At 47.4% G+C, this 23847-nt stretch overlaps 1 protein-coding gene across 1 annotated transcript in view; it reads right to left on the minus strand.

Annotated features, from left to right (window-relative positions):
- Nucleotides 1-15178, minus strand: part of CYP17A1 (cytochrome P450 family 17 subfamily A member 1) — a 503310-nt gene extending 488132 nt beyond the window's left edge. The window contains exon 1 of the mRNA XM_069611689.1: nucleotides 14816-15178. Coding sequence (XP_069467790.1) covers nucleotides 14816-15145 — 330 coding nt within the window. The 5' untranslated portion in view covers nucleotides 15146-15178. The remainder of the gene's footprint in view (nucleotides 1-14815) is intronic.
- Between the last annotated feature and the right edge of the window lie 8669 nt (nucleotides 15179-23847).

Raw genomic sequence — 23847 nt, forward strand, 5'->3', positions numbered from 1 at the left:
AGCAGTGGGGGAAAAGGCAGAGGATTTTGGAACTCATTCATTCAGGATGGGGGCAGCATCTGAAGGTTGTAGGATGGGTTATTCAGAGGAGAAAGTGAAAAGTCTGGGGCGTTGGAAGTCAGGGAGATACAAAGGGTATGTCAGGGATTTGGGCAAAGGGGATGTTTGATGGAGTTTTCAGAAGTTAGCAGGAAAGTTGCATTTAGTATTTTGTTGATCTGTAAGTGATGTTGTACTTTCTGTTTCAGATGCTGCTCGGAAGCAGGGGCAGATTGCACAAATTTGGATCATGGGGCACTCTATTGTTAAGTGGGCGGAGAAAGAAGCTGAGAAAAGAGTTTTTGGCACACAATTGGGTTCCAGCTATAAAGATGTGTTGGTAAAATGGTCTGGTTTAGGGGGTCTTCGCGGGGATCAGTTACTTCCTATGTTGGCGGGGTTCAGGGAACGCTTCGGGTCTCCAGATGGAGTGATTATTCATGCTGTGGAAAATGACCTGGTAAGAGATACGGGAGTGGCTCTTTTGAGGAAAATGAAAAGAGATTTGTTATGGGTACGAGAAATGTGGCCTCAAGCATCAGTAGTTTGGAGTAAGTTGTTGCCGCTGCGAGTTTGGAGGGGAGCGAGAAGTGAGGGAGCGATAGAGCGTGCAAGGAAGGGGATAAACCGAGAGATGGTAAAACTTTGCGCCTCGGTGGCGGTACAGGTTTTGGATCACAAGGAAATAGTTTATGAAGGGTTCATGATATTTAGAGAGGATGGTGTCCACTTGTCGGAGTTCGGGAATGGTTATTATCTGGCGGATTGGAGCTCGTTGGTGGGAGACATGTTAAGGAGTTGGAAGTAAGGAGAACTGGTAGGGGTGGGGCAGAAAGAACACCTCGGTGGAGGGTTTTTCTGGTGCCGGGGGCATGGGCCCTTTAGATGTGGGGGGAGGGAAGCACAATGGGGGAATGGCACGGGAAAGGATGGGGGTGGTGCTGTTTGCACAAACGGGCTACCCCGGGGAACAGGTATTGAGCCTGAAGGGGCATGGCCCCGGGAGAAAATGGGACGCCTTGAGAAGTGGTAAGGAGATGGTAGGGACCAAAGGGATGGTTAGGGAGGAAGTGAATTTATTTATTTAATTATTTAATTGTCGGGGAAATGAAAGTGTTAATTATTAATTGATTTGTTTAAAACAGTTTGTTAGTTTGTAAGGCCATGGAGCCAGGTAAGCGGTTATTTGTAAGCTTTGACCTGTCACATTAAAGCAACCTTTTCCACTCTAAAACGAGTCTGGGTTTTTGTGCAGTAAGTCAAAAGTTACTTCTCAGCCAGGCACGAACTTAGTGTGCGCGATGAGCGGCTACCGTTCTCCACATTGGGGCTCCCAGACCTGACAAGAGCCACCCAATTTTTGATTTGAGATGTGACTCGACACCAGACAAGACTCTGAAATGGAACACATAGTTTGTGCACCTGCTTCGCCCAACTTGGGTCTGTGAAGAGCCCGAAAAATCAGTGGGTCGGGATCTTCTCGGGATTCTCATTCACTGCATGCAGTGGTTAAAGAGACGGTAGGAGGGGCATAGGACACAGTAAAATTATAGGGGTGGGGGTGGGGGGCAAGGCACAGCCTAGGGACCTAGCTACTGACACAATCCAGTCAAACCAAAAAATAGCTCCAGGCCAGAGTGTCGCAGTCTACAAGCGCACCTAAACATGTATGTTGTATAAAACCAAACAATGCCCTTCTGCAAATACAGTTGGCTCACCAACAGCAGCATCTGCTGCCTAGTTAAATAACATTTTGGATGGCTTCCGGTGCCCCAGAGCATGGCCGAAGGTCATCGCCCAGGCAGAGTGGCCAATGGGCATGACTGCATGCAATCGGGTGGCTTACGGGCCTCTGGTTATATGTCCCCCCCTCGCTCCCCAAGAGCCTTACTTCCATGCACGGTACCAAGGTAGACCCTGGGTTCCCAGGTCTAATGCTTGCAGCCGCTATGTGCGCATGAGCGCACAGTAGAACATAGCAATGACGTCTGCAAACATGGCGGCAGTCATTGCCCAATGATTGCCATGCACTGCACTGCTTTTTCCTGGTGCTTGAAAAGTGGGCACCACTCATAGTAATCAAGTCACTGTGGTCCGGCAACTTCTGGATTCCCCACTCGCCGTGAGGGAGCTCCATGAAGGCAAGTGTAGTGGCCCCAATGAACACAGGACACTTGTGTAAGAACTGGGTGTTTATTCTGACACCTGGTATGAGCAGGGTAAGGGGAGATCTGTCCAGAATGGAGGGAGGGGCAGCACTCACAGTTCAGTTCCTTGTCCCCAATGTAGTTGGCTTCACTGCACAGAATATGTACATGGGGTATTAGAATCCCCTGCCAACTGCAGCTCCCACGAGGCTTCCCTCAGCCAAGGTATTACGCGCAGCTGCGGCAGGAATAAGCTGGTAGAGCAGACTTCAAATGAGAGGGCTGATTTCCCTCATTAAGGAGGAGCACCAAGGCCCGACTGTCTTCCTGGGGCCTCGCTCCGACTCTCCCAGGTTTTCTCCCTGTTGCACGTTTTCCTTGCAAAGTCTCATGAGATCTCGCTGTCCCGAGATCTCGCGTGATGGGTTCCCACACACCTCCTTTCGTAGGAAAGCTGGTTCCTAGTCCATGACAAAGACTGTGAATCTGGCTGGCTTTCTTCTTTCGTATTGGGGTGGGTTCTGGTCGGCAGCTGCCTTGGGAGAATGAGTGGTTATGTGAGATGTGTCGCATGGGGTTTGTTATGCTGAGGTTGATTCCCGGTTTGGTTCTCTAGACCGGGATGTGGAGCTCCTGGGTACATGTTCACTTTGGTTTTCTGTTTCTCTGACCTCCTTCTCTTACTGTTGGGGGCTGTTGGCTAACTCCTACAGGTCATGGCCATCTGCTACTCCCTTGGAGGGGCAGGTTGGGGGACTCCCTTTTCTTGTACATAGCCACCCTTTCCAGGTTCCACCTTCTCCTGTCACTGGTGTAGACATGGCTGGTGCCTTTCTGTGTGACTTCTATGGCTTTGCTGTATTTGGAGCCTGTTGCAGTGTCTTTGTGGGGCAAGCGTATCTTCACCAATTCCCATTCGTTGACCTCCATGCAATATATTGCTCTTTGCTTGTCGCCCTGAGATTTCATGATCTCCTTGCTCTTCTGTAATCTGAACACGATGTCGCTCATGTCGAAGTTGTCATCCTCTCCGTCTTTGTGTAGCCACAGTGGTACCGGGTATGGATGCGGTCCTTCTCCCTCTCAACATCTGAAATGGAGATACTCCTGTACTGGCATTTGGCGTCAAGCAATGCGCTGCCACACCTTCTTTGACGATTTTGCAGGAATTCATGCTTGATGCGCATGCTAATTGTAAGGCTCCTTTAATGAATCAGTTCGCCCTTTCTACAGCCGGTTGGCCTGTGGTTGATAACGGTGGCTCTTGCTGGATATTGTGCTTTTTGAGAAAGCTTTCCAAATCTCTGGAAACTAATTGTCCACCACAATTTCTTTAGGGAGTCCTTCTCTTTGAAAGACAGAGCTGAGTCTATGATTGTCCCTGTGGTGATGTCTGGCACAAATTCAACTTCGACCCATTTGGATAGATAGTCCACCATGACTATCCTATACTGATTGTCACTAGACTTGCCGCCCAACTGGCCAGTAAAATCCAGCCCTATTTTATGCCAGACGCTGGGTGGGATTTTTGTGGGTATCACGGGTGCTTGCCCCACTTTTAACCATTTGTCACTGTTTGGTCATTCTTGTCATCTTTCGATCATTGCACTTAGTTCTTGGTCCTTTCCAGGCCACCATTACACATCACGCACTCTGCATCGTGTCATATTGCTGCCTAGATGACCTGCATGCGCGCTATATAATATCACTTTGTGGATGCCTCTTGGAGGAATTACTTGGTTGCCTCTCATTACTAGACCATCCATTTATGTGATCTCATCGCTGACTTTACAATTCGGTCACAGACCTTCCGGGATTGCTCTCTTGTTGGACCAACCTTTGCGGGCCCATTCTGCTACTCGGCCCAGGGCGTCATCATATCTCATTTCCTCCTGCTAATGAGACTCGCTCATCTCCATAAAGTCCTTGTTTCTTAGGTCTCCAAGGATGTCACCATTAGGCTTCCAGGAATGTGGTGGCCAGGGTACTTTGATCCAGTAACCTGGACATGCAGTCTGTATGGGCGTTCTTCCAGCCCCCAATATGGGTAATCTCGTATGTGTACTCTTGCAGTTTGGTAGCAATTCTTGCTAGGCGTGGTGTTGCTGTTTTTGTGCCTCCAGGGCTCAACATGTGGACAAGGGGTCTGTGGTCTGTGACCAGGGGGAACTTGGTTCCCCAAACGTACGACCTGAAATACTCTATGGCCCAGTCGCACACCAACATCGCTTTCTCGACCGTAGAGTAGTTTTTCTCTGAAGTGGACAGTGCTTTCGACGCAAAGGCAACAATGTTTTCGGTATCTCCCTTTTTGTGTGGGTGGTGGCCAAGCCGTTCGCACTGGCGTCTGTCGTTATGTATGTTTCCCATTCGGGATTGAACAGTTTGAGACACGGTGCATGTAGGACTCTCTTGTTGATTTCGGCGAAGGCCTCGATTTGCTGTGATTCCCACGTGTACTCTGCCCCTTTCCTCATGAGCTCTCTGTCAAGGGAGATGTGCTTTTGCAAAATCTGGGAATTAATTTTGCGTAGTGTTCCGCAAGACCCAGGAACGACCGCAGCTAGTCTTTTGAAGTCGGGCCGGGGCATCAACTATACCTTGGAACAGGTTTTTCTTTGGGTTCACTCCTTTCAAGATGCGGTAACCCAGGTACTCTATTTCACAAGCTCCAATTATGCATTTCTCATGGCGAAGGTGGACTCATGCGCTCTGTAGTTTGCCAAGGACTTCTCCTAACACTAATTGGTTTCTGCATTTTTGGCATACACAAGGATGTCGTCTCGGAAGTATGACACGTTGTCAATGCCATGCAGCAGCGAGTTCATCATTCTTTGGAATGCTGACACAGCGAACGATAAACCGAATGGCATTCTTGTGTATTGAAATGTGCCGAACAGTGTGATGAATGCTGTGAGTGGGCATGAGGCCTTGTGTAGATCTATCTGATGGTAGGGATCTTGCATGTTGAGTTTTGAAAAGATTTTTGTTTCCTTGAGGCTGCGTAGATCTATGCACACTCTCAAGTCTTTTTTCTTTATGAGGACCACCGGACTTAGCCATTCGGAGGACTTGACGGTCTCAAATGTACCTTCCTGGACCATTTTTTGAAGCTGGGATTCCAGTGCTAACCTCGCTGTCGCTGAAACGGGCCTGACCTTGTGCTTGACTGGCACAGCATTGGGCTTTAAGGGGATTTTATGGACATAGTTTTTGGGGAATGCACTTCTCAGATCAGACGCTCCTCCTTAGGAGACCAACAGCACTTGTTCAGCAGTGCTGGGGTCTAAGCAGTTGCTCAGTTAGTGCTAATTGTCCCATGCCAGTACTGCAGGACCTTCGGTTGAGAAGTATACTTGTCGTTGTGGTGCATCTATCCTTGAATTAGAGTTTGGCTTTGATGTAGCCCAATAGGTCTGCGGTGGCTCCCCCAAAGACTGAGGGCCTTTGCTTGGTGCTTCTAATCTCAACCAAGATACATCCCATCATGTTTTTGTATGTCTGGATGGGGAGGATGGTCAGGTCAGAGCCCAAATCAGCAATGACGTGTGTTTCCTTTCCATCCACTCTCACTACACAATGGGGTTTCTCTTCTGGCTCGAGATGAGTTAACCATGATCACCATTTGCTTATCGTCAAGTTCTTTCTCATTTCTTGTTCCTCTGTCTCCGTCAATGTGGGTGATATTCTTTTCCCGCCACGTGCAGGCTACGGCAGTATGACCGATTTGCCTGCACTTGGAACACTCTCTGTTCCTTGCGGGACAGTCTCGATCGTTAGCTAGATGCTTAGTGCTGGCACATCTGTAGCACTTTTGAGAATCTCTCCACTTGGAGCCTTTCTCTCTAGCAGGCTTCTCGCAGCTGTCTACACCGCTTCCATTGCACAGCTGCCATTTCGGGTGCGGGCGACGGTCCGCCTACTTCTCTGCATCTGCTCGAGGTCTCCTCTTCGGCCCGCTTGTATGACCTCATCTATGTCCAGTTCTTTCTATTGGATGAAATTGTCCTGGACTTTGCGGGAATTGGTGTGGACGACTAACATGCCATAAATTATTTGTTCCCCATTGTCCTCGAATCCACACTAGGCCGCCAGTTCTCTCAGTCTGGTTATGTATTCATCGAGCGGTGCGGTACCTTCTTGTTTCCTCATATAAAACATGAGTCTGTGGAGGATAACATTTTCTTTGTTGGAAAACCTCTTAAATATGCGGCAAATTGCTTATTTGTAGACGTCATTGCCTTCATCTGTGGTGGGCACAGCCTTCAAGCCTGCGAAAAATGCACTGTCCTTCGACCCCCATGGCATTTAGTAGAATGGCCACATTCTTGGCCGGCGAATAGCCCGTTCCTCCCAATGCCTCCAGATATGTGGTAAACAGTGGCTCCCTTTGTTGCCAGGTTGATGGCAGGTGTTAAGATGGATTACTGAACTCTGACCTGGAGGGGCAGAGGTTCAGAAGGCCAGCCTCATTTCTTGGAACAGGGTAACCTCTGGACAAGCCAGACCAATCAGGGTAGCTATGGCAGGCGGTCAAGACTAGGTCTCAGGAGGGGTGAGGGTGACTTAAGGACCTCAATGAGCACACATAGCAAGGACACTTACAAATTACTCAAGACAGGTGGTATATTAAAAATATAGGCACATTTATCACAAGGCCTTTGTAACATAGACCATAGTAGAAGAATCACAGTAACACTAAGTAAATCAACACAACACTATCAATACAATGTACATACAAGACCATTGGGCTCTAAAGGGCTTAAATGCACGAAATATGTCGACCTAGATGGAAAGGAAACAGGCAGTGCAGATAGTCTTTAGGCCCCTTCGACATCGATGACACACTTAACGAAAAGGCAGTCCAAGCCCTAAGAAGAGAGGAGCCTTGTGCTCAATAGTACATGCAATGCAAGCGCATGCGGTTGTTCCAACGGGCAAAATAGGGTCTCTTCAGGGGTCTCTAGCAGCTCGGGAAGGTGGATGAGGCGATGAAGAACAAGTTCCCACTATTCAGGGAAGACCTCCACTTGAAGGCAGAGGCGGTTCCAGAGAGCAGGATGGAGTCGCTAGTTCGCACTAGCAGTGGAAAGGAGAGGGACCCCAAGGGGCCACTTGTGCCTAAAAGGGGCCCTTTGTGCCAAGGGCCATTGGTTAGCGTTGTAAGTACTCACTGGTCCCAGGCGCACTCAGACCCAAACTTCGCCTGTTCAGTCCACTCGGGTTGCAAGTTCGAATGCAACAATAAGGACGTCTCTGCGGCTTTCAGTTCCTAAGATACAGCAATGATTCCCAAATGGGACAGTGGCGATTTCTCCGCTCCAGGTGGATGAATTGACCCAGTTTCACTGCAGCAGGCTTCAGGGGCAAGAGGGTCACAAATGCAGCGTACTTGCAAAAGATGTTGCTGTGGCAGGGCTACACGGTAATCGCGTTTACACCGGTCCTGTCGCACTCGTCTCATTTCAGACCTGTGAATGCCAAGTGTACGAAATTCGCTGTGAGGGTGCTGTGGGCACAGAGCTAACAGTATACTAAGTTTTGAGGGCCTCCTCAAAACGACGACGGAGACAGAGCAAAGGTCCTGCGTAAGCTGGTCAGCCCACGGGTTGGCCCAGGGACACTTCCAAGAAATCTTACTTGCAGCTTTTGTTGAAGGTGCCGAGAATAGTTGGTCCCACTATTACAATGGGTCGAAGCGTCTTCGCAGACCTTCTAGGACGACCAGATGCAGAGGGGTCCCACGGGACGACAGCAGGCTCAGTGTGCCAAACCTTCCAGCGGGTCACCAGCGGTTCCTCAGCTTTGTGGTTGCAGGATACTTGGATCCCATCCTTTGTTCAGTGAGAACTCAGTAGATCAATATGGTATGGGTGTTTTTGGCCTCCTCTCATCCAAAGTTCCCTTTGTGCCAAAACGGAGAGGACCCAATGGGAGATCTGCTCACAAACACACACTCCATACGTGGACCAATCTCGGAACACTGTGGTCCCAGTCATTCATGGCACTCCAGACTCTCTGGCACCCAGGATGTGTATTGGACTCAGACGTTCCAGCCCACATCCTGGAAGCACACACACAAGGCATGCAAAAGCCCGCAAAAGCATTGGGTTTTGTGGGAAAGTGCATGACCAAATAAGGACTGACCCGGGTCGACTCGACCTGGGGAAGGCGAAGGGGCAAGATGGCCAAAGGACAGGACAAAGAACCTCGTGGTATGGCTATTTTGGAGCCAGGCCACCTATTTGTGCCAAACACGGTCAATGCGGTTAACATGGCAGGAAAGGGTTAAAAATAATGTGAAAAGGTAGCTGCCACCAGTCTTGTCCATGATACATCTGCACAGTTCATAAAAAGTCCAAGGAGAGTATCTAGGGCCTTTGAAAAGTGACTAGACCCAAGTACACTGTACTGGAAGGTACATTGTATACTTGATGTGTTGCACAAAAGTTGCAACATTGGAAAAGGACTAAGGGAAACAAAGTCTCCCAGTACTGACTGTCTTGAGGGCGTGTCAGTTTCCGCATAAAAAGTGAGCGAAAGCCCAGAAGAGGGCAGCTGAAGGCGGTGCTTCTCTGGCAAGGTCAGCCAATGGTGTCTAAACAGCAGCAAAATAAATTGGGGGTGCATACATGGAGGGAAAGTTACATACAATATGAAATCTTTCCTAACAGCAGCCATGGGGGGGGGGGAGGTGAGGGATGGAGGAAAGCGGGAGGTGGCCTGGCGCCCTGCATGGCTGCAGTGTGGGTGGTTTCTGGTCCTCGTCACCAATGATGTAGTGGCCCCCAATGAACACAGGACACTTGTGTAAGAACTGGGTATTTATTCGGACACCTTCTATAAACAGGGTAAGGGGAGATCTGTCCAGGATGGAGGGGCAGTACTCACAGTTCAGTTCCTTGTCCCCAATGCAGTTACTAGGTGTATTAACATCCCCTGCCAGCTGGAGCACACACGCGGCTGACCTCAGCCATGGTATTATATTCAGCTGCTGCAGGGATCTGCTGGTAGAGCACACTACAATGAGAGGGCTGATTTCCCTCATTAAAGGAGGAGTGCCGAGGGCCGACAGTCTTGCTGGTGCCTTGCCTCCAACTCTCCCGGGTTTTCTCCCTGTTGTGTGCTTCCTACACGAAGTCTCGCGAGATCTTGCTGTCCCAAGATCTCTCGTGATGGGTCCCCACAACAAGGCTCAAGCATCAATACAAGGAGTCAGAAAAGAATCTGATGGATGCAGTGAAAACCAAGGAAAGACTTTGCTGCAGTTTTCTCTCCAATTCAATGGATCTAATAAAAAGTTTGGCGGCAGTAGTTAAACCCAGTACAGTATTTCCAAATAATACACGTTTTAAACGCTCTGCCAAATCACAAGTTTTATTGCTGAAAATTATTTTTACACCTAGTAATTAAGTCCACAAAAAAGCGCTATTTCATGTGTTGGTATTAGCCATGCAATATTACCACATGCGGTAATATGCCTCATAAATATGCAACAAAAGGGACTGACTGCATGGCATGAAATAATGTGGACCCTACTACATGGTTATCCCCTATCCAAAAGTTAAAAATGACTTGCACTCATACAATTCAGACATCACCAAAACCTTTACAACACCGAGAGCCAGTTCGTTATACAAGTGTAATAACTCCTTCATTCATACTTGGACAGACATTATGAGGGTGCAAAGTCTATTTCGGAAAACTTCAGTAGTATGTCAATATAAGAGCTCTGTGGCATCCGGACGGAGGTATCGTCAAATAATGCAGATCAACAAAGAAGTGCTTCCAAAGAGCTGCGCCTGTGCGTCTGTATCTCGAAACTAGAGCCTCCTGCAGTCAGAAGAGAGGTGCATTATGTGAGCACAATGGCCGTCTCACTTCCTGAAGGATATTGCATAAGCAAGGCTTGTCGAAATAAAGACGCATTATGAGAGCTCTGCAGATGTGTCAGCACCCAGACATCAGCATATCGCGGGAATCAGGGAAGAGGTGCTTCATCACAGTTCGGTCTGTGCTCAGTAGTGCAGAGAGCACGCTGGATGTTTGCTGCCTGGACCCTCACTGCAGTAACTTTGCATTGATACAGAGCTGTTTTGCATGGTTGAGCGTTGGGGCAAAAAAAAAATGCCCTGGCGCAAAATGCATTGCGTGAAAACAGGTTATCATGCCATGTGCTTTCTGGAGAGGAGCGCCTGCTACCTTTTTTGAAACATTTGCAAGGAACTTGGGGTTGGTCACCCTGAGTTACTTGGGGGCAACCAGACGTGGACTCCCTACTCACTGTGCTCAGAGAGGCACAGCTTCACCTCACGGATGAGGCCCAAAAAGGCTGAAACACCTGTGTGGGGTTGCTGTCGGTACTCTTGTTCAGAGAGGAATTGCCATAGCATTTCGGTGCTGGACTGCCCATGTGGCGGGACAAAGACTGATATGCAAATGGATATTTCCCATCTGTGAAAGGTACAGTGAGCAAAAAGCGTGTGCTGCAAACTCTCATTTCAGAACAGGTTATCATGCCATGTTCTTTCTGGAGAGGAGCACCTGCTACCTTTTTTGAAACATTTGCAAGGAACTTGGGGTTGGTCACCCTGAGTTACCTGGGGGCAACCAGACTTGGACTCCCTGCTCACTGTACTCAGAGAGGCACAGCTTCACCTCACTTTTGAGGCCCAACAAGGCTGAAAAACGTGTATGGGGTTGCTGTCAGTACTCTTGTTCAGAGCGGAATTGCCATAGCATTTCAGTGCTGGACTGCCCATGTGGCGGGACAAAGACTGATATGCAAATTGATATTTCCCATCTGTGAAAGGTACAGTGAGCAAAAAGCGTGTGCTGCAAACTCATCTCAGAACAGGTTATCATGCCATGTTCTTTCTGGAGAGGAGCGCCTGCTACCTTTTTTGAAATAATTGCGCGAAAACATGTTTGCAAAGGGCAGTTTTGGCCACAGTGCAAAACCTGAGCAACACGGCATTTGCACCAGTGTAAAGTTTCTGTCATGAGTGTCTGGCAGGACATTATTGTGTGCATGTCAGAACAGAGGTGCATTGTGAGAGCTCTGTGTGCCTTCCAGTCCTGTGATACCTGCGCATGGTGCATTGTTGGAGTTCCATCTATGTTGCAGTACCTGCACATGCTGTGGGTCAGGCTAGGCTAGAGGTACATTATGAGCAGGGATGTCACTTCACCAGAATGCCAGGGGTAGCAGAAGTGACATCATGCAACCCTTGACCTCTTATGACATCACAGGAAGTGATGTCATGTGATCCCCGCGCCTCCACCCAGAAGTGACATCACAGGAAGCGATGGGACGCAACCTTTCTCCCATTGACAAAACAGGAAGAGGCATTAAATAGCATTGGTCCTAGGTACACGATATCACTGTGATGTGATATACATTTCATACAAGAATGGATCACCATACGTGTAGTTAATACCAGTGTATATAGGCCCATATTACCAAATTACTGTGAACGCAAGCAGATGACCAAGGCCAAATGATAATGATGTGTCACTATATAGCACTTACAGTTAAGCGCTTTATATAGAACAAATATACATACAATATCACCCAACTTGTGTTGGTACTCATTTATCAACCTCAGAAGGATGAAAGGCTGAGTTGGCCATGCCGGGATTCAACCTGCAAATCACACACACATATCCCAGCAATGAGCGCTCAACCCACTGAGCCATCTTACCAGCTATAGTAAAATGAGCAATTACATGTCGGGATGTTCTCAAAGTCAGAAAGCAAATTACACTCTGTAGTGGATACCATTAAACTGGTAACTGAGATTTCACAGCAGGCCAGTTCCCCAGCAGGTCTGGTGCAATGTTTGCCACATGTCGTGAAGCCTGAGTGGATCTACTTGTCAGGCTTCAGAGGGTGGCAAAATGCATACCATTTGGGAGGGTTCACAACTGTGTATTCAAGAATGTAGAGTAGCGCAGGGAAAGCAGCGCACTCACAGGGCATCCCGTACTCTGGGCACTCGTTACCTCATACATGCAAACAGACATCCTGAACAGCATGCCAGGGAGATAGGAAAGATAGACACATTACAACAGTGCATTAATCGCGGCACGAGGTAATCATGGGCCACTTTATGTGCTATGGTCAAACATTTCTACACTGTACACAAGCTGGATTTTCTCTAATGACCGAGGACACTGAGATGGAATGTCTTGTGATGATCGTAACAGACACAACAGCAGAAAAAAACATGCTATTACTGCAACTTGCGAAAAGCAAAATACGTATTCTGAAATGGATGCTTACTCTACTCTAAATGCTTTTGGGACATTTTGGTCTGCTTTGGGAATTTGAGGTGTTTAAGAACAGACTAAATCAGTGACTCACCCCCTGAAGTGTGCCTGAAATAAACCTTTCATGAGTCTAGCAATTATTGTATAGAATTCCAGAAAGACAAAGTATTCGTTATTCCTATTCTTTCTTATTTAGGGGCATTCCTGAAAGTGTTACAGCCGCAGTTTTTTTGTTAAAAGAGTCTGAACAAGAAAGACAGCCACTCCAGAAACAAAGAGCCACACGGCTCTGTCCACAGTCCAGGAGCTTCAAAAGAAAAAAAAAGGATCTTGAATTTTTTAGGGGTAGCAGGGAAGACCACACGGGTAGCTAGGGAGCCCTGGGTGCGACCCCAAAATGGCTTCCCTGATTAGGAGCCTTCCTTTCCCACGAAGGAACTATAGCCAAGCATCCTCTACTTTCAATATATTTTCATTTATTTGCATTTATAAAGCGCACGACAGCCCCCGGGCATCGTGGTGCTGTTACAGGAGGCTTACTAATACACACAGGCTCTATGGCCTAGATGTATATAAGGTAATTGGCACTGCCACTCTGCTTTGGAGGGTATAGGGCCACTGCTGGCTGGCATTACAGAAACTTTGCACTGGGGCAAGGGCAATTGGCACTATGGCAAAAATGGCCCTAGCACAAATAAAATGTTTTCCAATGCATTTTTCGCCCCGCCCAATGACTCCCATTTGTTTCTGGGGCACAGCACAATGCCAAACAATGGCCCTTGGGCCAGGCAGCCCAACTGTAAATAGCGTGCACAATGCCGCCGTTCTCCTCGCTGCCGCCACCATTATTGACAGGAGAGTGCTACATATGACCACCTCCCAAGTCTCGGGAGGATAGCTCAGTGGTAACGTGCTTCCTCTTGGGAGCAAGATGACTCTGAGCAACACAGGTTCGATCCCGGGTCGGCGCTTAGAACACCGCGTTATAAGTAACCTATCATATCATATATAACTATGTGGCCGCAATAAACTTCTCCCCATTCCTCCATTTCTGAAACTGCTCTGAAACTGCTCTGATGGACTGGAACGTACCGCCCCGAGGAGACACCCTAACGCCCAATATCCAGGGGCACCCCCCTTTACAATAATAGGTTCAAGCCCTCACATTGCTTTACATCCGAGAAGGGTCTTAATCCAGCATTAAAATCCTAGACATGCAAGTGGGAGCTTTTGTACGACTAAGTGGTAACTACTTCACCTCCGAAATTCCGGGTGCCTAAATGAGCGCTGCGCGAGTCTCAGTCCCGTGGCAGGACCGACTCAGCCCTTAATCCGACGGAGGCCATACATTGAGTGCCATCACATAGGGCGAAATAACACCTGTTATTACAGCGCTTAGAAGTAGAGGGAGCCCGGTGAGAAAATATGAACACAAATGATTGTTATATAGACTTTCTCATCCGATAACAGCGACACGAGGCGAGCCCACGTGTGTGGGCTTTTCGTCCACACAATAAAGCTGCGCTACAATGTGCATGTGACAGTCCACCTTATCCTAAGGGCACCCTTCTGCAAACGGGGGCACGGCACTCCACTTGCACGCATTCGAACATTGGCCGTCAGAGTGCTTGGCACCTTGAGTGAAAGGGGACATATATGGGAAATGCGGCCATGTAGTCTAGTGTAGAACAGGTTGCCTGAATGCTGTAACCTTCTCCCTCCTCCCCCGTTTTCTCATTTATGTGTGCGCCCTGACGGGGACGTTTTGTGTGATATGATAGGTTAAATAACATGAGGTTATTAAGCGCGGACCCGGGGATTGCTCCATGTCTTCTTGCTTCCAAAGCGAGCACATTGCCACTGAGCTATCATCCCCGTAGGCGCCTTATAAACCACCAATACAATGACAATAATGAATGCGCAACTGTGTGGCTATTGACAGAAGGCCAGAACACAGAAATCCTCTGGGAAATCATCTTTGTGTGTAGCGCTGCATGGAAGACCACCTGAGCTTCTAAGTGCTTTGCGGGATTTTGACTGCTGAACAGATGGCATGCTAAGCAGTGTTTGTCTTTAAGAAACTGCTTAAGGGATGTCAGGTTCGAGTTGTAAGCTAGGCATTGCCACCTCCTGAGAGATACCATATTCCGAAGGTCAATGGAACCTAAGAGCATCTGTCCAGGATCACACCACATGCTCCAGTTTGCTTGCTGGAATAGTGACTCAGGGCACCCACCAAAGACGACTGCCGCATTCCCTTTGCTTGTTATATCTAAGCTTACCTCGGCAGCATGGATGGGCATCTCCTGCAGGCCGCCCTACATACCCACCGCCCACGAGCACCCGTGCCCACTCACCGTGCGCGGCCTTCCCGCGAAGACTTTACCCTTCTTCAGTAAGACTTCCTTGGCGTGCAGGTGGTTGTTCACGATCACCACGTAGAAGGAGCCCATCTTCAGGGAGTACAGGTTGCCGTACTTCTTCTGCAAGTCGCAGAACATGAGGTGGGGCTGGGAGTGGCTGCTCAGGTGCAGCAGGCTCCCCACGATGGGCAAACTGGGCAGGCTCCTGGGGTAGTTGGCATGGGGCAGCTTGCCTCCTGCCGACCTCCACAGCGAGAAGAGGGCAAGCCCCAGGACGGCGAGCACGGCGCCGAGCATCAGTGCCGCGCAGCTGGCTTCCTGCATCCTTTCACCTCGGAGGAGGAACTACGGCTCACCAGCTGCAAGTGCAGTGCCGTCCTAATAAATACAGCCCGGGGCTCCGCGGCGACCAATCAGAGGGGGCTAAGGCAATCTAAATAAAGGCAGAGGAAACCCGCCCAGATCCAGCAGCGCAACGACCCCCCTGTTCCCCAACATTGTGTGTTATGTGACTTCACTTTGGCCGATCTAGAGGAACGTGCCGTCACAGGACGGGACACAGCCAACGAGCAGTGCCAGCAGCTGCACAGTTAATGAAGGCCTGTCAATTACTGTATATGCTGATTTATACATTTTTAGGCAATTGAAATTATGATGGGGGCTAGTACTTGCATGTCAGGGGAGTGATTGGGAGAGTAATGTCTTGGGAGGATAGCTCAGGGGCTACGAAACAAGATGATGCAGAGCAACACGGGTTCGATCCCTGATCTGGCTTAGAAACCTTTGGGTGTTAAGCAGTGGCAGATTTAAAGCAAAGGGCCCTGTGGGCAAAAATTACAGAGGGCCCCCAAGTGGGCGGGTCCTGGAGGCGGGGCCCCAAAGTGGGCAGAGTTGTGCAAAGATGAACTTTAGGGACACATGAGTCATTTTATTTTAAGTTGTCATTTTTAAGGCCTGAGCCAAGGCCCGAGCCAGATATCCAGCCCTGAACTAATATTACAACAAGCAGAATTCAGGTCTGCTTAAATCTGCATTCTTTCTTAACTAAATACATTAAACCCTTGCTAGAGCAGTGGAGCGTGCTTCTGGAGAGGGGATATGGTGAGAAGTAAACTGCCCAGTCAGAGCAACCTGGACGAGCTGCAGTGAACAACTGGGAAGTGATTATCAGAGTAATAGTGGGCATTGTGCACTGCATGGCAGGCGTTTAACGCCCATTAATAGATTAATTGCCTCCATTACAGTGCACTGTGACCATATGCTGAATTTCGGGTCTGACTGCACCTTGTGTCTCAGAGAGAGACTGGGAAGGGAAGGGGTGGGGCAGGGCACAGGGGCCCGCTCACCATTTGTCTGTCTGCCGACCGTTAAGTCCGCCACTAGTATTAAGCCTGTACTGGGGAGACCTCGGCCCATAGAGTCAGGGTTTGCTCCGCAGCACTTTAAGACAAGATAGCTGCACCTTTGAGATGGATGGGGGTGCAGGTCCAACACCAATCAATAAGGACAACTCAATGGTTTGGCAAAGGGGAGTCCGTTTAATGACAAGTACAAAAAACAGGGAAACATGGAAATCAACAGTGATGCGATAGTCTGTCTCGCTTCAACTCCTTCAAACTTCATACAAACAGTAACATTTATACCCAAAACTCGTCATCATTGACGTGTAACACTCAAAAGTTAACATGGAATTCTATTGGTCAGGAAAAGGTAACTTTACTATAGGTACTATATCTGTATATGGTAACTGAGTAAGAGGATTGGATGAACACTATCAGGTGGGCGTCTAAGCCCTTCCTTCTAACATTACTCTAGTAGACGTCACTATGAGTACGACGTCCCATTGGTTCTACTATCTATAGGACCCTATAGTATTTGGTCCATTGTGATTGGGTTGGCTTCAACCCCATGCATAAATCTCCACTTTACTTAGCAGCACACAGAATGGTCAACCAGGTGCAGGGTGCCCTAAGATTCACCGGCCTTCCCTCAATCCATCATTACTTTAGTGGCTATGTGTCAATTAGTTGGCTGTGGTCGGCCTCGAAACTGTGTCTTCTTGTCAGGATAAGTAATGATATCTCTGTCTGGGAGGCTGCAAAGCGTAGGTGTGAACCCGTGCCTCTTCTCGCTTGGATGGTCATGTGCTACTACACAGTGAATTTGCCTCGTTTCTCTCAATTTGTGTATTTGATTTTCGTTTCACCCGCCACCTGCCTTGGCCTTCTTATCTCGATCCTTCAGAGGCAGGATATTCTGTTCTTAGTTTCAATTAAAAGTAACTACTGTTCATAGCTTCTATTGATATGACCTTGGCTTCCCTGGTACGAGCTGCCTCTGCCGAGTTTTGATTCAGCCTTCTTTCCTCGTGTTTGCTAGAATATGAATCTTCTTGCGTTTGGCCTATAATAACCTGGGTTGGTCAGAGGCGTAGCCAGGATTTTCTAACAAATGGGGCTTGACGCTAATGTAGTTGGGCCCACCGCAGTGCATTAACATTGGTAAATGCCCGCACAGTGCTGCTGAGTGGGCCTTTACAGATTTTGGGTGGGCCTTGCCCGCTCAGGCCCTACCCTGTCTACGCCTCTGGGGTTGGTTCTGCTTTTAGTGCTAAGTGGACTAGCACTTATGCTTCATTTTGAGGTATATTGTGTACAATGGTGCTTGCCACTCTATCCTTCTACTTAGCATAGCAAGCCGCACTGTTTTCTTAGCTTTCTTGCGGTTACAAGCATATGTTCTTGCGTTAGCTAGTTGAATATCTTCATCCTGCTTACAGTTTAAGCTCCTTTGTCTTTCATCAACGTTCTCTTCTTTCAGTTTCACGATATCTTTATTCATGGCATTTTCGTCTGTTTATGTCATCCTTGGGTCGTCATATCTTCTATTGGTGCGTTAGTCCAGGCCCTCGTGACGTCACCATTTGTTTTCCATTAAGGAATGTTGGTTTCTTCCTTGACAGTACTTAAGCAATCTTCATTTCGTTTCATTTGCTGGTTGGGTTTTCTCAATGGGTACCTTACTGTCCATGGGTGTCTGGTTATTGGTACTTCAATAGGTGTTGTTCTTCTGTTAGGTACAGGGCAGAGCCCTACTGCAGCTCTCTGCTGGTTTATTTGCTCCTCATACGTCACATATTTCAGTGTGACTGTTCCTGGTACTTCAAAATGGGCGACTGGAGAGCAGGCTTTATTTGGGACCTCCTCTATACTCCCCCCTCTAGGCAATTCATCAACCACTTTCACTTCCTCCTTTGGATTCATCTCACTTGGTTCCTCTGTATTTATCTTCACTTCATCTTCTGGGTTCATTCCTTCTTCTTCTTCTGGGTCTGTACATGATGGTTTGAAGAAGTGTCTCTTTGGAGTCCATATTTTTGTCACTCCTCTCAGGCTTCCTGCTGTCTTTACATGTTCATCTTTGTTCCATGTCATCAGCTGACATTGTCCATTTGGGCTGCAGTAAATCCATTTTCCCACATAATCTCTGCATTTCCTGGGATAAAGAAACGTACCTTCTGTTGCATGCTTGCTGGCCTTCACAAAGTCTCTTATTTCTTCATCAGTCAGATCTCTGGGCTTCCATCCTGGTTTAACATCAATCATGATCTTCATCCCTATGGCTTTCTTCGCAGTTTTCTGGCATTGCGAGATTATTATCTTGATAACGCAAAATCCTAGTAATATCATCACTAGCAGGGCTCCCAAGAATTTGAATGCATCCCCATCCATTGTGGAACTCATGAAAACAGTGATCCAAACCAGCTGTCATCATCAACTTCATCGGTTTCATTGATCATCTGGTCTGCAGGTTTGTCAGCATACTTATAGCTTCTATTAAAGTTCCATTTTCCTCGTCGTGAGATGGTATAAATGTGCAACATGATTCTCCTATTTTTGCATAAACTCCTCCATCCATAGCTGTGATCATGTCAAGTACATATCTGTTCTGGAGAGTCATCAGTCGGATGGCTCTTAACTCTTCCTTGATTGCATTGAATCCTTTTATTGTCGTGTTGATGGTTTGCAGTAACTCCCATCTGGTTATCTGCAACCATTTAGTATTTACTCCAACTTGGATTCTTGGCCTAAAAATCATTTTGAACACTGATGAGGTGAGGCTGAACAGCCTATGTTCATATGGGATCGCATGAAATGCGTGTTCTGATTTAGCAGAGAAGTAATTTTCTCTCTTCTTTCGCATCAGTTCCACGGATCCCTTTTTTCTCAGGTGAGCATCTGCTTTCGGGAAACTGTAAATGTTCAGGTCACTTTTCAGGATCACCAATGCTGGAACATTGACATTCACTATTGTGCATATGCCACCACAGTTTTTCGGCAGTCTGATGTATGCTTTGGGCCCGCATACCCAATAATGATCCATGATCACTGCAGTCCCATGAGTCATTCCTGGAGCCTCAAAAATGTGTCCGCAGTTTTGATTCTCCCCCATTTTTCTTGTGCCATTGTTCCTGAAGCACAATTTCAGACTTTCTAGTGGCACTATCTGCAGGGGTCCTCCTCTGTCTTCTACACATGTCAGTAATTTTGTAAGTTTAGGCCATAGTGGTTTGCACAGTCTTTGTGAGTTTTCAGTTGCCTCCTTGCAGGCACCGAGGACCATCCATGCTCTGCATATCACTACTCCTTTCTCCCATCCGTCTGGGGAAAGCACTGTTCCCCAAATCTGCATTTGGCCTCTGTTTTTTCAATTCTGAGCCTCTTCTGGAGTTTTTCCTTGGACATTTAGTTTTGGGTTTACTTCCCATCTTATTCCTGTTCCTTTAACTCCAGGCTTCTCGTACCTGATCACATGATTCCTAGTATGAGCTCTGTTTCTTGTCTTAATGTCCTGGACATAATTATCTTCATCGGGGCAAGCTATTTCAGTTGCCCATATCAACGAGGCATCACTTCCCATGAACTGGCCTCTGGTATTGCGAGTTGCTATGTGTGAGAGACAGTGTGCTGTCGGGACATCAATTTCTACAGCCACGAATATCTTGGACTTCCCCATGCTGTACGGTAGGAGTGCGCAAACAAAGCATTCCCCTTCGGATTTCTGTCTTCCAACTTCCTTCATGTGCTGGTACCAAATGTTGTTACTTAGGTGTGCTGTGCTATCTAGGTAATCGTTCAGTTCATTGTCGTCTTCTTGCATGCTTCCTTTGATTCTTAAGGTCTTCATGTAGTTTGCTATCACTACATCTCTGAATGCATCTATATGGCTTTTTCTTGCTGGAGGGTTCTCAGGGATCCTGGTCCATGGTGCAGGTTTCTTCATCTGCGCCATTTGAGTAGACAGGAGTCTGGCAGCTCTTTCCTGGTCCTCATGCATCTTTTCTTAGCTGCGTGCAAATGCCCATGCCAACTAGCCTGACACTGGTCCGGTATATGGCTATATTGTGGAACTGGTACGTGTCCCTTGTGTTGGAACATATATGCTGGATAATGCAGTCTCTGCAGTTTTGTTTTTCAGTTCCTCATGCAGTTTCCTCGCTCTCGCTATGTGCGGGAATAGTAAGTCTACTAACATTCGTGTCCTTGCGGAGAGTTTTTCTGAGTTGGCCCTTGTTTTCTCAAGAGTTTCGGATATGACTGCTTCTGTTGGCTTTTCTCTTAACTCTTCTTGTTTTCTCATGACAGTTTCTGTGAAGCTCCTTATGGCAGGCAGTCTCTTCTTTTCTGCTGCTTTGGTTTCTGGTTCTGCAGTCATTGATGCCAGGCCCATTTCGTGCACATTCTGTGTTTGCATGCATGTAGTTGTCAGTGATGTTACTTCATTCTTCTCTTGCCTACCCTGTCTCCAGCTTTTCTCTTCATTCGTTACCACAAGTGTGTGCGTATTGTTGCTAATTACATCCATTTCAAGTTCATTCACTCCACCATCAGATCTTCTAGGGACTGGAATAACTATATAAGGTCTGGGTGCGCTTGTGGGTTTTATGCATGTATCATCAGGTGGGTGCACTGAAATTGGAACGCTTTGTGCACCAATAAAGAATGCAGTTCTGATCGTTAATGACAGTAAAATAATGATAAAAACGATACATAGGTACATGATAGTTTTGTATGTTAGGCGGCAGCATTTTCTTCCAGAGAAGCGGGGTTGCCTCTCTGCTTGTGGGAGGACCAGGTTGCTGCTCTGGACCCCCATCTCGATCATTCGCCAAATGTCAATGTTATTATTCCCTTAACCAATATCGTCTTTCAAGTTCTGTGTTTAGGAGTGTCTGGTGCTCCAAAACTTTCCCCCCTCTTGCGAGTGACAATCGTTTCTTATTTCAGGATACAGTTCTTTTGCTAGACTATGGAAAAATCAAATTAAGTAATACTTCAGTGAGTCCCTTTACTGTGCATGTTCAAAGTAGGTAAGCTCCCAGTCCACCCCTTGAATCTGCTTCAGTCCTGAGGACATGTTGGACACTGGTCAGTATGAAGAAATAGGGAAAAATAACAACAAATATAACAAATGGAGTTCTTGACTCTGCTCCCTCGATCTGTCCCTCGGCAGAATGTTTTCTAAAATCTCCTCAGATAATCTGTCTGATGATTGGAAAGTTCCACTTGGAGTATGATTCCATGCCGGAGCATTCCCATCTGTGCGACATTAACTGGATCTCTGATGAAGGAGAGGACGTCAACCTCGATAGGTCTCCCCACCAGCTGTGAAAAGTCAGTGACTAGGCGAAAGAGGACATTGTGTGCCAATCTGCTGTCTTCTGGTGATATGGACATCTGTCCTGTCTTGCTGGGTTCAGGATTATATGTTTTTTTCTTGATGTAAAGAATGTCTGCACTGTCCGGTCGCGTGGAGTGCGACCAAAATGACGATCTTATTCAAAAGATGGCTTAAATGTTCAGTGTTTGCTGGGTCCCGAAGAAACATGAGTGTGTCTGTTGTTCTCCCGATAAGAGTTGGACAGTCTTCGATTATGCGAAAGAACAGTGTGTTGATAAGCTCATCTATTTCCACCTGTGTTGGGAACATTTGATTCTTCCTTACTGTACTCAGGGAGTATAATAAATTGTTCGGCAATGACAGTAAGCAGTTGTCTTATTATTTTTTTGTTTTCAGGATCTTGGAGAAAGTCTGTGACACTTGTGAGCCTCCCTACCAATGACGGGTATGATCTTAGCTTTAGGTTGAAATAGGTGACCACGTCCTTTGTGATGTCTCTAGTGTGGGACACCATAAGTGATTTTGAATAAGGTCCTGGTGCTGAATGAATCAGGATACTGTATTTGCTTCCAATGTAAATGTCCTTGGTCAAAGTTTGGCATAGTCTTTTTCTCATCAAGGCTTTAGTGTGCCTCAGTCCAAAGTTCAAAGTCAACAGACTATGTTGTGGTTTACACATGCAATTTTCTTCTTCACCCTGCAACTAGGATGCACAGAGTATCCGTTTTTTATGTCCTTATCCCCTTTTTTGCTTAGAGGAATGTCCAAAATGAAGCCACAACTTTTTGCACAAAAGTTCTTTGTCTTTGTCTAGCTGGTCATGCGTCCTTCTTCCTCGTCATGGATCTCATCTGCATGTGCTGTGGTTCTTCCCCGTTGCTCGTCGATTCCTCTCATTGGGGTGCAGGCAGGGGGCCTTCTCCGATGTAGGGTTTGATATCACCAAGAAAAATCCACGCTCTCCTGCCCTGTTGCTTCACAGCGGACGGAATGCAGTCCTCTATGATAAGAGGACCCACCTTTTCCTTGTATGGTTTCTTACAAAGGCCGGCGTCTCCAGGGATGATGAGTGGAACACGTAGACCTTGAACTGAGTCTGATGTAGTGTCTCCTTCTGTGTTCTGTGCTGTGCTGCACCCTTTTCGTCATCGCTGCAGCTGGTCTGAAATTACAGTAAGGCAAGATGTCATACAGTTCAGATAGTTTTGCATTTCAGACCCTAAAACCTCTCCTGTTGACTGGGCATCACATCTAGCTCTATCTCGGGGTGTTAGGGGAGTTCTCATTCTTCTTCCTGTGGCTATCTCATGTGGCGTATAGATGATGGTCGGAGCCGGGTTGTTTCCAAAGAGCATACAGTGCCAGTGGAAGGCAGTGCAACCATCCCTTCTTCAGAGTAAGCTTCAACTTGGCTATCCTTTTCTTTAACAAGCCATTGAGCTTCTCACAGATCCCATTACCTTGTGGATGATACGCAGATGAGAACTTGTGCTTTATACCAAGCAACAAGCTAATCTGCTCGAACACTGCATTGACAAAATGAGGGCCATTATCTGATCTCATGACTTCGCAGACCCCCTATCTGGGGAAAACTTCCCTCACTAAAAATGTGGCCGCACAGTTAGAGCTTGGGTGTATACATGGACCTGCCTCAATCCATCTAGAGAATGGACACACCACAACAATTAAGTATCTGTACCCGTCACATACTTGAATCATGTCGATGTAATCGACGTGCAAGTGCTGAAAAGGCCCATTTGGCCTGCGGATGATTCCTCTCATTACTTGTAATTTGTGCCCTGCTGTAAATTTCTGCCAAATTAAACAGTTCACCATGAAAAATGCAACATGCTCCGCTAAATTCGGTATGAACCAGTCTTCCATGAGCGTTGCTGCTAGATTCTCTTTAGTCATATGAGCTGGGTAATGTAGCTGCTCCAGCGCTATTTTTAGTAGGGCTACATGCATTACTGGTTTACCAGTGCTGTCTTGTCGGCACAAGCTGTCAGAGGAGTTTGAAGAACACCCTCGACGTTTGCACAGGTTCTTCTCTTCCTGTGGTGCCTCCCCTTGGAGTTCCATTAACTGTGTTTGCCCCAAATTGCTCTAACTCTCAGGTCCGGTTCGTGTAAGCATAATTAGCCCATTGGTATGGATAGCTTCCACTGCCATAACCGTCTCACTTTTGGATGCCATACGCTTGGCTTCCGTGTCTGCTGCTTGGTTTCTGCGTGAGACAATATCTGTCCCCTTGGGCGGCGCATTTCATGACCTCTATGCCCACTGGGAGCTGTAGTGCCTTAATCATCCTGTCCAATAAGGCTGCATGCTGCACTGGCGTGCCG

The sequence above is a fragment of the Ambystoma mexicanum genome, chromosome 8 (assembly GCF_040938575.1).
Source record: "Ambystoma mexicanum isolate Mex_15411 chromosome 8, UKY_AmexF1_1, whole genome shotgun sequence".
NCBI classification, from domain to species: domain Eukaryota; kingdom Metazoa; phylum Chordata; class Amphibia; order Caudata; family Ambystomatidae; genus Ambystoma; species Ambystoma mexicanum.